The sequence below is a fragment of the Thalassophryne amazonica genome, chromosome 3 (genome assembly GCF_902500255.1).
Source record: "Thalassophryne amazonica chromosome 3, fThaAma1.1, whole genome shotgun sequence".
NCBI classification, from domain to species: domain Eukaryota; kingdom Metazoa; phylum Chordata; class Actinopteri; order Batrachoidiformes; family Batrachoididae; genus Thalassophryne; species Thalassophryne amazonica.
Window position 1 is genome coordinate 44,284,415 of NC_047105.1, and position 17,838 is coordinate 44,302,252.

General features: G+C 45.1%; 1 protein-coding gene across 1 annotated transcript in view; it reads right to left on the bottom strand.

Annotated features, from left to right (window-relative positions):
• Positions 1–17,838, bottom strand: part of arhgap9 (Rho GTPase activating protein 9) — a 164,200-nt gene that overhangs the window by 29,469 nt on the left and 116,893 nt on the right. Inside the window, 1 exon segment of the mRNA XM_034166131.1 lies at positions 3,733–3,852. Coding sequence (XP_034022022.1) covers positions 3,733–3,852 — 120 coding nt within the window.

The window sequence follows — 17,838 nt, forward strand, 5'->3', positions numbered from 1 at the left end:
CGGCTCTGGTGTGTTGCAGGTTTCCGTTGGCGGTGGAACTTCGTGGTCCCGGCTCTTCTCTGGATAGGCGTCTCCTACCCTCAGACCTGCCCACGTATCACCGTTTTGAATTGACTGTCTAAAAGCATATTCGAGTGTTGTGCACATTTGCAGAATAAATTGTGATTTATTTGGAATTCCTATTGACTGTTCATTTACGCCCCCTGGCGTGGGTCTGTGCATTCACTTTATCAACAACGGGATGTTGTGAGCAGAATTTTGAGGAAAAAATTAATTTCCTCAATTTTAGAATATGGTTGTAACGTAACAAAATGTGGCAAAAAGGGAAGCACTGTGAATACTTTCTGAATGCACTGTACACATCTGATGGCTGAACCCAAAAATTCATTCAATGTTTGAATCTTTGACCTGATCCAGGAGAATCACAAACCCTGACCCCATTTACTCTGTCAGCTTCTCAAATGCTGCAATCAGAGTATCCATTGATTCTGCAAAGACTCCAGCATCATTTTTGAGGTCAAGATCAGTAAATCCTACCTCGCCAACAAAGGCCACAAAGCACAAACATACTAACATCTGGTCCATGCAAGGAGCCAGCATGCATGGCAAACTCCATTTTCACTGAGAAAAATTTGGTCTGATTAAACACTGTAACGGTGTGACTCTGTGTACTTGTTTCTGTGTTAATTCAACAATGGAAATTTTACTGTGCTGTTTCCTCTGAACTTTGGATGAATAGCTGATGATGGGTTTGGGAGGTGAGTGGCAATGTACCTCCTCGTCACTTAAGAGGAGGTATGAGATCATGAAATCAGGTGGGATTTAAAAAACAAACAAACTAAAACAAGAAGGCACACAGAGAGTGCATACCTCCACCAAGGCCACATGTTCCTGAATGCTTAAAAGTTCTTCTGGATCCATAATGTGTTCTGGATCAAATTTGAAATAATATCCCTAATATCCCTCAGCACATCCCTAAACCTCCTCTTTGGCCTCCCTCTTCTCCTCCTGCCTGGTGGCTCCAACCTCAGCATCCGTTTCCCTATATACCCTGGGTCTCTCCTCTGCACATGTCCAAACCATCTCAATCTTGCCTCTCTGACTTTGTCTCCAAACCGTCCCACCTGAGCTGTCCCTCTGATATGTTCATTCCTAATCTTGTCCATTCTTGTCACTCCCAAAGAGAATCTCAACATCTTCAGCTCTGCCACCTCCAGCTCTGCCTCCTGTCTTTTTGTTAGTGCCACTGTCTCTAAACTGTACAACATAGTTGGTCTCACTACTGTCTTGTAAACTTTCTCCTTCACTCTTGCTGATTTTCTTCGGTCACAAATCACTCCTGCCACCTTTCTTCACCCACTCCACCCTGCCTGCACTCTCTTCTTTACCTCTCTACCACACTCTTCATTACTTTGAACAGTTGACCCCAAATATTTAAACTCATCTATTTTCACCACTTCTACTCCTTGTAACTGCACTATTCCACTGGGCTCCCTCTCATTCACACACATGTACTCAGTCTTGCTTCTCATAACTTTCATTCCCCTTCTCTCCAAAGCATATTTCCACCTCTCCAGACTAGACTCAACTTGCTCTCTACTCTCACTACAGATCACAATGTCATCTGCAAACATCATAGTCCATGGGGACTCCTGTCTGATCTCATCCGTCTACCTGTCCATCACCACTGCAAACAAGAAAGGACTCAGAGCTGATCCTTGGTATAATCCCACCTCCACCTTGAATGGGTCTGATGCAGGAATTGTGTGCAACCTGTGTAATGTCGTCCCTGAAATCTTAGGAGTTCACCCCCGTTTCTTTTTTTAACTGTTTCTACCAGTCTAATACTTCTGTTACTTTTTCAGTATAACTGCTGTGAATTTTAGCTCATTAATTTACTCCTGTGTGAACGTTAGGAGAGGTTAGCGCTTGGCTATATTCTTGAATTTTCTGGTACATAAAATACACTACTTCACACTTTATGTAAATCCTGCGTGATAAGGTGGCTCTTTTAGAGAGCCGTGTCCGTAATGGCCCAATCATACGGCACTTAATGAAGGGCAACAAAACCCTAACAAAACAAGAAATCTGGACTTTTGTTGACTTTTGTTGGCATCGTTTAACCTTCACTCAGCTTCATTCCTGCAACTGTTGCTTTGTCAGGATTTTAAACTGTCAAAAAATTTGCATGAAGGGCAACGAAAACCTCAATTCATCCGTGTTTTGTTTGGCTGTCGTTCTTCTTAGTTTTTGTAACGTTAGTGTTTAGTTTGACTTTGTTCGACCATCTGAATGTTTTCACACAGTACTGAAGCCGGTTTGTGAGCACTGCTGCTGCTGTGTTCATGTACCGTCGGAAATTACAGTGAAAACTCAGCGTGCCTGCTTGGACTTTTTTTTTTATCTGGGTGAGGGGGTCAGCTTCAATGTGCTCAGGCACCTTATATAGGGAAAAATTTATCTTTTGTGTGGATACAGTTAATTATTTTGCCACAAGCAACTGCTAAATTTGAATCAAAAAAGTTGTGTAATTTCCAACAGTACTTGAACGCAGCGGCGGCAGCAGCAGCAGCTCCTGCATGCGCTTATTATTTTTTATTGAATATAACACTATGAGTGTAGGAATGACAATCCAGCCCTTATGTACATGTGGCAACAGGTAGATAATTCAAATGATTACATAAAAAGCTGTTCTGGAAGGCAGAATTCACATTGTGGATCAGTGGCAGCTCGTGGAAATAACCGCACATAGGAGTCAATGTGCTTTCACACGGATTAATCAATTTACTGCTCTGATATATTCATCATCTTTACACTTATATTTATTCCCCGTTTTTACAGTTGTCTGTTATAAATCAATATATATAGCTGTGCGAAGGTTAGACAATGCCAACGAAAGTCCAGATTTCTTGTTTCGTTTGGGCTTCATTGCCCTTCATTAAGTGCTGTGTGACTGGGCCAGAAGCTTTCTCTTCTCGTGCCCCTGTTGTGTGGAATGATCTCCCTGCGTCAATAAAACAGTCAAATTCTGTAGAGACTTTCAAGTCCAGAATTCAGACGCACTTATTTTCCCTTTCATATGGCTAGCATACTGGTATAGTATGTTATGCTTTTTACTCTTGCAACTCATTTTATTAGGAAACAGTGTGGGCTGCGGCCTCAAGTTTATCTAAATTCTGGGTCTTTTAGTGAAGCTTAGGGCTAGTGGCCGGTGATCACCTTAGTGTTTCTTTTGTTTTTCGTTTACTTAATGCTAATAAATTATACTTTATTTGTTGTCTTTATGATGCCTGATTCTGTTTTTCTTCTCTCTGTTTAAGGTGCAGCTCCATCCAGAGATGGGTGTGGTGTCTGCTTTGGAAAACCTGATGTCCTGTGCACCAGCAACATGTCCTGGATATTGTATTGTGAACTGTTTTATAATTTGTGTCAGTAGCATGGCCCAAGCAGAGGGTCACCCCTTTGAGTCTGGTCTGTTTGAGGTTTATTCCTCAGAGGGAGTTTTTCCTCACCACTGTCACCTGTGCTTGTCTGTCTGTTGTTGGTAAGCTTAGACCTTACTTGTGTAAAGAGCCATGAGACAACTTTGTTGTTATTTGTTGCTATATAAATGAAAATAAATAAATAAAATAAATAAAGCCAATCAAAGTCTTTTTTAAAATGCATGTATGCTTAGAAAATAAACATCGATTAAGACTATTAAGAAACCATCACTTCAAAAACACATCTGACCTTTAATCAGTCCTTTCTCCTGCAGTGCCTGGAGAGGAGGTCTCTTCAGGATCAGCTGCTTCAGCCGTGTCTTCACTCTTTTCCTCTCTGTGTTCTCCAGGTTGGACGTTGAGCGAGGGACTGCAGAAGGAGAAGAGGAGGTATGGGTGGATGAGGAAGCAGAGGAGGGACAGGTCAGTGCAGGGTGATGTGCTACAGTGCAGGAGAGCAGATGAGAGGGGATGGTGGTGAAGATGAAAAGTGGGAGAGCTGGGTGGTGACACCTGGGAAATAGAATTGATGGAGGGATCAGCTGCCATGTGAAAATACAACTGGGTAGGACAGAGATGAGAACAGAGGACAGGATGGAAGGATGTAGGAAGCCTGTATGGAAATGTATAAAAAAATGATGATGAAAGGCATGTGTGTAGTGAAGAATACATTGGAGGGCAGAAACTGCATTGTGTGATACTGTGATGGTTGTGTGAACAAAGGAAGCCTGATGATTTGCAGAAGTGGTGAAACTTACGTGATGTTTTCCTGTCTTCCTCATCCCCACTGTTATCTAACATCTCCAGGCTGCCCGCCCTCCTCAGCGAGTACAAAAGCACATTGTCCAATGGGTTTTCACGGTCCTGGGAGGCAGAAAGGTCTTGTCAAACTGTGCACATAGTGCAACCACTCACAGTAATTACACTGTAAAAACTGACCACCAGTCACAGCTTCACGGTGGAGTGGAACGAGGAAGGATTAGAAAACAGATCAAATCTAAGTTCAAGTCTCCCATGTGCCTTCTGACAAACTGTTACTGAAATTATTTCACATCTTTAAGAAAACTCATCTGTGTTTCACCCCCTCCTGGTGATACAACTGGTGATACAACATGCAAAAGTTGTACAATGCACAGTTTCTCCAATCACAACCACAGACGCGTATAACTCCATCAGAGCTGTCTTGGTGGCTTCCCACACTAGTTGCCTTCTTGCATCATTACAGTTTTTGAGAACTGTGTACTCCACACAGGTTTACAAAAGGGTACCACACTGCTTGTGTTTGTTGAAGATTAATGTAAATGAAGTCAAACAAATATTCAGGATAGAGAGATAGATAGGAGGGGCGACTGAGAAGTTTTGAGCATGACCCAGGAAAAGTGATGTGTGGTTTCTTCATCTTTTGCATTCTGAGAAACCAACATTTTTGAGGGCCCCTTCACATATAGTGCGAAGTTTGGATGAAATGCACACTTAGTGCGCATGACGCAGGAATCGTGTGCAAACTGTGTAATGTCTTCCCTGCCTCCAACACCTTGTACGCCTGTTGTTACAACTATCCCACATGAGTGTTTGTTTTGTCTGTGCTCTGAGATGACAGGAGGTGTGTCCGCCCACTGAAGCGGCTGTGGAAATCTGTGGATCTGGACAGTCCAGCTGGACACCATGTACTGTGTTTGGATGGACATGGACAAACAACTGCCCACTGTGACGCTTGCGTGTCTGTTTGCTGTTTCAAGTGGACATAAATAAAAACATACGAGGTCTATTAGAAAAGTATCCTACCTTTTTATTTTTCTAAAACTATATGGATTTGAATCACGTGCGATTACATCAGCCAACCTTGAACCCTCGTGCGCATGCGTGAGTTTTTTCATGCCTGTCGGTTGCGTCATTCGCCTGTGGGCAGGCTTTGAGTGAGGAGTGGTCCACCCCTCTCGTCGGATTTCTTTTGTCTGGGAACTTCCTGAGAGACTGGCGCTTTGCTTGATCAAAATTTTTTCAGAACCTGTGAGGCACATCAAAGTGGACACCATTTGAGAAATTCAGCTGGTTTTCGGTGAAACTTTTAACGGCTGATGAGAGATTATGGAGTGTTACTGTCGCTTTAAGGACTTCCCACAGAGCAGGACATCGCGCAGCGCTCCGAGGCGCCGTCGTCAGCCTGTTTCGAGCTGAAAACCTCCAAATTTAAGCCTCTGTTGAGCCAGGACGTTGTGAGAGAACAGAGAACTTTCACAAGAGGTCGGGATCAGCAGTTTATCCGGACATTCCACTGTTAACGGAGATTTTGCAATGAAAGACGTGCGGACGGATTGGCGCGTTGGCAGGCAGCCGGCGCGGCGTGCCGCCACAGGAAAAACACCTCCGTTGGAAGCCTTAAGGACAAGTTGGAACATGTCCAGCTGTTAAACAATTTCTCAGATACTCACTCAACTGAAAGCCATCAAAAGCTGCCTGGTTTTTACAAATGGTTATCAACACGGATGTCCAGGCCCATTTGAAGTTCACCAGTGACCATCTGGGTGATCCAGAGGAGGCATGGAAGGTCATGTGGTCAGATAAGACCAGAATAGAGCTTTTTGGAATCCCACTTACCATGTTTAGAGGATGAGAACAACCCCAAGAAAACCATCCCAACCGTGAAGCATGGGGGTGGAAACATCATACTCTGGGGGTGCTCTTCTGCAAAGGGGACAGGACGACTGCACCGTATTGAAGGGAGGATGGATGGGGTCATGTATTGCGAGATTTTGGCAAACAACCTCCTTCCCTCAGTAAGAGCATTGAAGATGGGTCATGGCTGGGTCTTCCCAGCATGACAATGACCCCAAACACACAGTCAGGGCAACTAGGAGGGGCTCCGTAAGAAGCATTTCAAGGTCCTGGAGTGGCCTGGCCAGTCTCCAGACCTGAACTTAATAGAAAATCTTTGGAGGGAGCTGAACTCCAAACCTGAAAGATCTAGAGAAGATCTGTATGGAGGAGTGGACCAAAATCCCTGCTGCAGTGTGTGCAAACCTGGTGAAAAAGTACAGAAAACATTTGACCTCTGTAATTGCAAACAAAGGCTACTGTACCAATATTAACATTGATTTTCACAGGTGTTCAAATACTTATTTGCAGCAGTAACATACAAATAAATTATTAAAAATCATACATTGTGATTTCCGTATTTTTTTTTTTAGATTATATCTCTCACAGTGGACATGCACCAAAGATGAAAATTTTCAGACTCCTCCATGATTTCTAAGTGGGAGAATTTGCAAATCGCAGTGTGTTCAAATACTTATTTTCCTCACTGTACGTATATATTCCACATAAGCGGCGTGATGTGGTCCCACAGGTATTAGCTGTTTTTTTCTATATTCCCTCTACATACGCAGCGTGATGTGCCGCAGCTGGCACTGTGTGTTCCTGCCCGAAGGACACTGACGTGTGCACAAACTCTTGCACTGTTTCGCTGTTTTCGTCCAGACGTCGTCCAAACTTTGCACTATGTGTGAAGGAGTCCATCAACAGTGCACCCAGTGAGTCAAAACTTCAGACATTCTTGAAACTCAATTCTCAAATTTTCAATTGCCCCTCATAGATACATAACATGCAGTGCATCTGGAAATTATTCAGAGTGCTTCACTTTTTATGTTTTGTTATGTTACAGCCTTATTCCAAAATGGATGAAATTCATGTTTTCCTCAAACTTCCACACACAATACCCATAACAACAATGCAAAAAAAGTTTTTTTTTTGTTTGTTTTGGATTGTTTTTTTATTTAGATTTTTGCAAATTTATTAAAAATAAAAAAACTAATCATGTTGTCCATTAAGGGGTGTTGGTAGCAGAATTTTCAGGAAAAAATGAATTTACTCAATTTTAGAATAAGGGTGTAACATAACAAACTGTGGAAAAAGTGAAGCACTGTGAATACTTTCTGAATGCACCATATACGCATTTGATGCTGAGCCCAGACATTCACTGAATGTTTGTATCTTTGACCTGATCCAGGAGAATCACAAACCCTGACCCCATTTCCTCTCTCGGCTTCTCAAATGCTGCAATCAGAGTATCCACTGATTCTGCAAAGACTCCAGCATCGTTTGTAAGGTCAAGATCAGTAAACCTTTCCTCGCCAACAAAGACAGCAAAGCTGTTAGTTTCCACAATCATACATCAATTTGCAAAAATTGAAAATAAACTTCTTCCATCTTGTCATTACGGGGTGTTGTGAGTAGAATTTTGAAGGAAAAAATTAATTTACTCCATTTTGGAATAAGGCTGTAACATGCGTTCAGGGTGGAGTGAGGTGACCACATGTGCCACAAATTGAGATGGTTTCTGGCGTTGTTATTGGCTGTCAGGCTTGACTTTTGAAATGCATGTTTTAAAAATGCATGTTTTAAACACGCATTTCAAAACTGAGGCCTGACAGTCAAGAACAATGCCAGAAACCATCTCAATTTGTGGTACAAAGTGGGACAACAAAGTGGGACATCTGGTCACCCTAGGGTGGAGTGCATTGTGTCTCTCACCAGCCGGTCGATGACTCTCTGGATGGTGTTGTACCACTCTCTGATCAGAGAGTCGGTTTCCGATTGCAAGAGGAACTCATTACCCGTCACTGTCCAGCTGAAACCAACATTTTCAAAACCATATTTAGTTGAGTAAAATTATGTTCTTGTGATGCTTTCACCCAAAACTACTTTCAAACTTTAGTTCCAATGAGACTGAGATCTACTCATTGATGTTAAACACACTGCCAAATTCTCACTGTGCTCATGGCATGTATTTTTAACACATATCTGTTTATTCATTGTTCATGTATCAGTTGTAAGAGAAAAGCTAATATGTGTTCAGAACTGACATCCTGTAACTACGTAAAACTCAGATACAGGGGTGAATCTGCTACTCCCTTAATATGTTATATTTCATTGCAAAATACAAAACATGAAACAGCTTTTCCACTTCCTCCTAGTTTTGTGCTGTCAAAAAATAAAATAAAAAACTGATTATGAGAACTGACTTTATCACTAAAGGGTGATCATTTTTTTTTTATTCTTGGCCCATCCTCTTCCCCACTGAGAAAAATGGCCATATGTTTGGTAACTCCTCTTCTTACAATCTTCGCCTCACAGCACAAATGAAAATGTGAATGAATGTGGGTCACTGAAAAGTGAATATGTTGCTGGGAAAAGGTTCGGCGCACTCCTAATGTGCAATACTTTCTCAAATTTCTCAAGAGTTACAGAATGAGATTGAGGGTTTTCAAGGGATTTCTTGAGCTTGTGTGCTGTGTTTTTCTTTTCCAAACAGGATTACATGTGAGTTACTCCTCTTTTTTTTATTTTTTTATTTCTTACTTTGAAGACGTTTTTCTTGCTGGACAGTTCATTGGCCCATTGCAGTTGTGCTCCTCGTAGATCCACGCTGCTCTCTGGATGACTGTTTCCAGGTTTCTGTTTCAAATGTTAACAGGCACAAAAATTATGGTGATTTTGCTTTTTTTTTTTTTTTTTTTTTTTTACGTCCGCCAAGGATGTAACAAAATCACCTACGTTTATTTGTCTGTCTGTCTGTTAGCAGGATTACGTCAAAACTACTAGACAGATTTTGACAAAATGTTCTCCACAGATACATAGTAGGCCATGGAAAAACCCATTAAATTTTGGAGGTGATCTGGATCCGAATCCAGATTCTGTATCAAGATTTCTCTTTATATAGGCTTTGAAGGATTAATGTTAGCAGGATTACATCAAAACTACTACAGATTTTTATGAAATTTTCACCACAGGCTTTGAAGGATTACTTCAAAACTACTTCACTTACGGATTCACAAATTTGCACCACAGATAGATATTAGGCCATGGAAGACTCCACTGAATTTTGGAGGTGATTCTGGATCAAGATTCACTTTATTCACTTTATATTCGCTTTGAAGGATTACGTCAAAACTACTTCACAGATTCTTGCCAAATTTTCAACACAGATACATATTAGGCCATGGAAGACTCCATAAAATTTTGGAGGTGATCTGGATCCAGATCCAGATTCTGAATAAAGTTCCACTTTATATGCTTTGAAGGATTACATCAAAACTACTTCACAGATTCTCACCAAATTTTCACTACAGATACATATTATGCCATGAAAGACTCCATTAAATTTTGGAGGTGATCTGGATCTGAAACTGGATTCTTGATCAAGATTTCTCTTTATATATGCTTGAAGGATTACCTCAAAACTACTTCACGGATTCTCACCAAATTTGCACCACAAATAAATAATAGGGCATGGAACACTCCATTAGATTTGGAGGTGAACCGGATCCGGACTGGCGGACGTCAGAAATCTCTAATTGCTCTTGTTTTTAACATGGCATACTGTCCGCAATCTGTTTACATAACCAACATACTGTGTAGTCAATATCATGTTTTTATATGGAGCAGTTCATGCTTTATGTCATTTAAGTATTTCAGTTATGCCAGAAACAAGCTCGATGGGAAGCAACTCAAAACTAGCTGTAATGTGAAGCACAACAATTGGAGGCTTGGAAGCTTCTTTTTATATACTTTTATTATTGGGGGTGTCGCTCAATTAATAACGGTGATATGGGGGGCAAGGCCTTTTTCAGATGTTTTAACAAGACCCATCTTGACCTCAGAGAACAAGTGTCTCCATAAAAACGTTGTAAAAGATGTTTGACTTGGATTTTATTGTGTGCATTTGCTCAATTAGGAGTAATGCAATTGCAATAAATAACCACAAAAAGAAGAACTAGAACAGCATTCAGAGAACACCTGCTTCCACCAAAAAACAAATGTCACCTGTTCTTTGATATTAGTCTGTACATTTGACAATTTTTTGTCTGTTTGTTTGACTGTGAGCAGGTTTACACAAAAACTACTAAAGAGTAGAGCCCGACCAGTATGGTTTTTTGGGGCCGATGCCGATAACGATATTTGGATGAAAAAAAATCGATAATTGATAAATCAGCTGATTTGCCGATAGCCGATAAATCAGCCGATATTTTTTTTAATAAATAAAATGTTCTTTTTTGGACCCTTAACAAAAAGGTATGAGCTAAAAGCTGGAGGAAGCTTTGTCCTCATATTGATTAACTTTATAACAGAGAAGAATTTCAAGTTCAAAAAATGCAAAAATGCAATTGGAGCAGTTAGGGGGCTATTCAAACGGGCCAACTAGTAAGATATCACTCCTGAAAATGATCTTTGCCATATCACGTGAGGTAAATCTGCCCTACGATTGGATTTTGGAAAACCATGTGACGGAGAACAATTCTGATTGGACACTCACATTGCGCACACGTCACACACACATCTTCTGTGAGGAGTACAAGATGGCTGACGGTGGATCAAAAGTCTGCAGAGTTAACTTTCCAGCAAAAAAAAAGTAAGTTTCTATCTCATATCATTAAAAAGTTATTTACAATTTAGTAAAGCTTGGTCCCAGCCGTTGTATACATGGCTCCCAGAGGGTAATGGCGAACGGCAGTAATTCCCAGAACCCTTCCGGACGACCAGTGAATCTGAATGTTTCAACCTCTTAGCAGTAAACGAAAGTTTTTCATGCTAGAAATAAGGTCTACACAACGTGGGCTTAATAAAAAGCGTGACCGACGCAATGAAGCACATTTGATACATTACTATAAATTGAGTTAATCAAACTGAGTTGAACTGAAACGGGAGAAATGTGGGGTGAATGTAACTGCAAAGTTATTATAAACAACATCCTTATAAACTTACTTGTATGCTTTTATCAGCCGATCAGTGCAGTGTGACGGCGAACTACGGGGGCCGGTGATGAACACATTTAAGCAGGGGTGTAAGCAGCTCTCAGTTGAATGGAGGTGCAAGGACATTTTACATTGCCGACACAAACATTATTTCAGTAACTGTTCTGTTATGAGAAATGATTGGCGTTCTATCGGCAAAATTTCTGTCAATAGAGAGTACTTTGAAAGGACTTATATCGGCCGATAATATTGGCCGCTGATATATCGGTCGGGCTCTACTAAAGAGATTTTCTTGAAAGTTGGTGGAAGGTGGGGTATGTGCCAAGGAGGAAACTTTTGGAGAGGATCCAATTTCAAAGGCCCCCCCCCCCGCCTGAAGCTTACATTAGCTCCCCGGAACCGTACGGGGGTTGTGTCGAAACGTGTGCGGACTTCTTGATGCAGTGCGCGCTTGTTTTTTCGCAACGTCCCGTGATGTAGGCGCAGACCACAGCCGGGTGGCTATGTAATTACTTTGCTTCAGGGCAAGGCACGTGCCTGGGCTACGGCACTCTGGGAGCAGGACTCGTGGCTCCTCTCGACTTATACTGGGTTTATCAGGGAATTTCGACAGGTGTTTGACCATCCTAATAGAGGCCAATCCGCTTCAAATATGTTGTTGTCGATAAGACAGGGCCTCCGGAGCGCGGCTGAATACGCAGTCGACTTTCGTGTTGCGGCAGCGAGGGCCGGCTGGAATTCAGTAGCGCTCCGCGCTGCCTTTGTAAACGGGCTGTCTCCGGCCCTAAAGGAGCATCTGGTGGCTAAGGATCAGCCGTGGGATTTAGATGGGCTTATTGATCTGGTTATTCGCTTAGACAGTCGGTTAGAGGAACTTAAGGGGAGCGAGACGAAGGGCGTGGCGGTGCACGCTGTCCCTCTTCCATCCAGATCCGAGCGAGTGCCGTCTTCTCCCCGCTCCAATGCCAGGGCTCTCCGCATCACACAGCTTCCCTGCTGACGTTGCAATGGAAACGAGCAGAGCTAAAGTCACAAAAAAGAAAAACAAAGGAAGCTGGCACATGGAGAGTGTGTTTATTGTGGCTCGAATGAGCATGCGCAGAATAAGGGGCCCAGGCAGTTAAACAACAAGGCTCAACCTTAGAGACTGGGTTAAGAGTGAGTCATACAAACCACACGGGTGTCCCACGCAAATGCGCACGACTCCCAGTCACAATCCTTTGTGGGGATTTAACCCTTACCGCCCCAGCACTGATCGACACAGGGTCGGAAGGGAACCTACTGGACAGTAGGTGGGCTAAGGAGGTAGGGCTCCCTCTGGTGGCCGTTCCTTCACCATTGAAGGTGCGGGCACTAGATGGCACTCTTCTTCCAGAAATAACACACCAGACACAGCCTTTAACCTTGGTTGTCTCTGGTAATCACAGGGAGGAGATTGTGTTTTATGTGACACCTTCTACCTCCAGAATTATGTTGGGATTTCCATGGATGGTGAAGCACAATCCCGGATCGATTGGCCGTCTGGGGTTGTGGCTCAATGGAGTGAAACCTGCCACTGGGAGTGTTTAAGATCCTTGGTGCCATGGTGATGCTGTTAATGAGGAGGTCCGAGTCCCCCCCAATCTCACGACGGTGCCGACTGAGTATCATGATCTTGCTGACGTTTTCAGCAAAAGATCTGGCACTCACTCTGCCCCCGCACTGACCGTATGATTGTACCATTGATTTGGTTCGAGGCGCTGAGTACCGTCCAGCAGGCTGTACAATCTCTCACGTCCTGAGCGTAAATCAATGGAGACCTACAGCCGGGACTCTTTAGCTGCCGGGCTAAACTGAAATTCCTCATCCCCGTTAGGTGCAGGTTTCTTTTTTGTGGGCAAGAAGGATGGCAGACTCCGTCCATGCATTGATTATAGAGGGCTGAACGAGATCAAGGTTCGCAACCGATACCGTTGCCTCTATTGGATCAGTGTTCACGCCCCTGCATGGAGCCAAAATATTCACTAAATTGGATCTCAGAAATGCTTATCACCTGGTTCGGATACGGAAGGGAGACGAATGGAAGACGGCATTTAACACCCCCTTAGGTCACTTTGAGTACCTGGTCATGCCGTTCGGCCTCACTAACGCCCCCGTGATGTTCCAAGCTTTGGTTAATGACGTTCTGCGGGATTTCCTGCACCTATTCGTCTTCGTATATCTAGACGATATCCTCATCTTCTCCCCGGACTCTGAGACCCATGTTAAGCATATCCGTCAGGTCCTGCAGCGGTTGTTGGAGAACCGGCTGTTTGTGAAGGGCGAGAAGTGTGAGTTCCACCGCACTTCTTTGTCCTTCCTGGGGTTTATCATCTCCTCCAACTCCGTCGCACCCGATCCGGCTAAGGTAGCGGCGGTGAGAGATTGGCCCCAACCGGTAAATCGTAGGAAGCTGCAACAGTTCCTAGGTTCGCCAATTTTTACAGGAGGTTCATTAAGGGCTATAGTCAGGTTGTTGGTCCTCTTACAGCCCTGACCTCCACAAAAATCCCCTTCACCAGGTCGGATCGGTGCGAAGCCGCATTTAGGGAGTTGAAACACCGGTTTCGACTGCACCAGTTCTGTGGTGCAGCTGATCCTAACCGCCAGTTTATTGTTGAAGTGGATGCCTCTGACTCAGGGATAGGAGCCGTTTGTCCCAGAGCAGGGAGTCCGATAGTGTTCTCCACCCTTGTGCCTATTTCTCCTGCAGGTTAACCCCAGCTGAGCGGAACTATGACGTTGGCAACCAGGAACTCCTGGTGGTGAAAGAGGCCCTTGAGGAGTGGAGACATCTGTTGGAGGGAGCTGTGGTCCCATTTGTGGTTCTCACTGACCATCGGAACCTGGAATACATCCAGACCGCTAAGCATCTGAACCCCAGACAAGCCCGACGGTCACTGTTCTTCGGACGCTTCAATTTCAAGATAACATACCGCTCCTGGACCAAAAACCTTAGGTCTGATGCCCTGTCCCGGGTGCATGAAGAAGAGATTGGAGCGAAGCTGTTGGACCCACCAGACACCATCTTGCCGGAGTCCACTGTCGTCGCCGCCCTCACGTGGGACGTGGAGGAAGTGGTCAGGGAGGCCCTGACGCGACACCCGGATCCCGAAAGTGGACCACCCAATAGGCTGTACGTCCCACCAGACGCTCGGACTGCCGTATTGGACTTCTGTCATGGTTCCAAGCTCTCCTGCCATCCGGGGGTGTGAAGAACAGTGGCAGTGGTCCGGCAGTGGTTCTGGTGGGCGTCGGTCGAAGCCGATACCCAGGATTATGTCTGGACCTGTACTATCTGCGCCAGGGGCAAGGCAGTTCACCAGCCTGAGAAGGGACTCCTCCAGCTGCTACCCGTGCCTTGTCGCCCCTGGTCCCACATTGGCCTGGACTTTGTCATGGGCCTCCCTGCGTCCCAGGGCATGACTGTCATCTTGACGATAGTGGACCGGTTTTCCAAGACGGCCCACTTTGTGGCCCTACCGAAGCTCCCGACGGCCCAGGAGACTGCAGACCTCCTGGTCTACCACGTCGTGTGTCTGCATGGTATCCCAACGGACATCGTATCGGACCGTGGTCCTCAGTTCTCCTCGCAAGTCTGGAGGAGTTTCTGTAGGGAGCTGGGGGCCACGGCGAGCCTGTCGTCCGGGTACCACCCCCAGACCAACGGCCAAGCAGAGCGGGCCAACCAGGTTTTGGAGCAGGCCTTGAGGTGTGTTACTTCCGTGCACCCGACAGCCTGGAGTCAACATCTGGCCTGGATCGAGTACGCTCATAACAGCCAAGTCACGTCATCTACCGGCCTCTCCCCTTTGAGGTCTGTTTGGAGTACCAGCCCCCATTGTTTCCTGCCGTGGAGGGAGAAGTCGAGGTCCCCTCGGTCCAGGCCCACCTCAGGAGATGCTGTCGGGTGTGGAAGACAGCCCCCTCTGCTCTCTTGAGAGCCCGGATGAGGGCTAAGGACCACGCAGATCGCCGACGAGCCCCGGCCCCCAGCTTACCAGCCTGGGCAGGAGGTTTGGCTGTCTACGAAGGAATATCCCTCCTGCATACGGACTCCCCAAAACTCACTGACCGGTTCATCAGACCCTTTAAGATCCTGAAAGTCATCAGTCCCGCCACAGTGAAGCTCCAACTCCCAGCTTCACTGCGGATACATCCGGTGTTCCATGTGTCACAAATTAAACCATATCACACTTCGGACCTCTGCACCCCGGACCGGCGCCGCCTCCTGCCCGTATCATCGACGGCGAGCCAGCTTGGACAGTTCGGAACCTCCTTGAAGTACGTCGGAGGGGTCGGGGGGTACCAGTACCTGGTCGACTGGGAGGGATATGGCCCAGAAGAACGCTCCTGGGTGAAGAGGAGCTTCATCTTGGATACCGCCCTCCTGGCAGACTTCTACCAGCTGCACCCCGACAAGCCGGGTCGGGTGCCAGGAGGCGCTCATTGAGGGGGGTGGTCCTGTTGTGTGGGCCGCCGAAGAGGAGGTATGCTGGCCCACCACCAGTGGGCGCCCTGCCTGCTGGCAAGTTGCAGGCACCAGAGGGCGCAGTGGCCATAAGGAATCCACCAGGTGCACTATGCAGCTGTCATCACCTGTCTCACATCTACTCATCACATCATCCATAAAAGCCTGGGAGAGACACCATAACTCTGCCGAGTTATCGGCTTACCTTACAGGTGAACCGACTCAGCCGTTTTGTGCCGTACGCTACATTCATTGTTACTGAAGTCTTTGCAGTGTGACTTATACTTGCAGCTGTAGCCGAGTTTGTGGAAGTTGGAGGAGTTGGCGTCTCCTCTCCTCACTTCTGACTTACTGAGTATAACCCTTGACACTGCACGTTCTCCCAGTTTTCCTCTGCTCTCTGGGAGTATCTGGATTTATTCCTTCGGGAGGATTTCTGTGAGTTACTGACTGTTTGCTGGCTGTACACACACCCACCTTAACCTGTTTTGTTCCTGCAAGCAGTACTGGGTTCTGACAGCTGGAGCAGTGGCCACCTGGGGATTCAGGACTTGGCGGCTCTGGTGTGTTGCAGGTTCCGTTGGCGGTGGAACTGGTGTCCCGGCTCTTCTCTGGATAGGCGTCTCCTACCCTCAGACCTGCCCACGTATCACCGTTTTGAATGACTGTCTAAAAGCATATTCGAGTGTTGTGCACATTTGCAGAATAAATTGTGATTTATTTGGAATTCCTATTGACTGTTCATTTACGCCCCCTGGCGTGGGTCTGTGCATTCACTTTATCAACAACGGGATGTTGTGAGCAGAATTTTGAGGAAAAAATTAATTTCCTCAATTTTAGAATATGGTTGTAACGTAACAAAATGTGGCAAAAAGGGAAGCACTGTGAATACTTTCTGAATGCACTGTACACATCTGATGGCTGAACCCAAAATTCATTCAATGTTTGAATCTTTGACCTGATCCAGGAGAATCACAAACCCTGACCCCATTTACTCTGTCAGCTTCTCAAATGCTGCAATCAGAGTATCCATTGATTCTGCAAAGACTCCAGCATCATTTTTGAGGTCAAGATCAGTAAATCCTACCTCGCCAACAAAGGCCACAAAGCACAAACATACTAACATCTGGTCCATGCAAGGAGCCAGCATGCATGGCAAACTCCATTTCACTGAGAAAAATTTGGTCTGATTAAACACTGTAACGGTGTGACTCTGTGTACTTGTTTCTGTGTTAATTCAACAATGGAAATTTTACTGTGCTGTTTCCTCTGAACTTTGGATGAATAGCTGATGATGGGTTTGGGAGGTGAGTGGCAATGTACCTCCTCGTCACTTAAGAGGAGGTATGAGATCATGAAATCAGGTGGGATTTAAAAACAAACAAACTAAAACAAGAAGGCACACAGAGAGTGCATACCTCCACCAAGGCCACATGTTCCTGAATGCTTAAAAGTTCTTCTGGATCCATAATGTGTTCTGGATCAAATTTGAAATAATATCCCTAATATCCCTCAGCACATCCCTAAACCTCCTCTTTGGCCTCCCTCTTCTCCTCCTGCCTGGTGGCTCCAACCTCAGCATCCGTTTCCCTATATACCCTGGGTCTCTCCTCTGCACATGTCCAAACCATCTCAATCTTGCCTCTCTGACTTTGTCTCCAAACCGTCCCACCTGAGCTGTCCCTCTGATATGTTCATTCCTAATCTTGTCCATTCTTGTCACTCCCAAAGAGAATCTCAACATCTTCAGCTCTGCCACCTCCAGCTCTGCCTCCTGTCTTTTTGTTAGTGCCACTGTCTCTAAACTGTACAACATAGTTGGTCTCACTACTGTCTTGTAACTTTCTCCTTCACTCTTGCTGATTTTCTTCGGTCACAAATCACTCCTGCCACCTTTCTTCACCCACTCCACCCTGCCTGCACTCTCTCTTTACCTCTCTACCACACTCTTCATTACTTTGAACAGTTGACCCCAAATATTTAAACTCATCTATTTTCACCACTTCTACTCCTTGTAACTGCACTATTCCACTGGGCTCCCTCTCATTCACACACATGTACTCAGTCTTGCTTCTCATAACTTTCATTCCCCTTCTCTCCAAAGCATATTTCCACC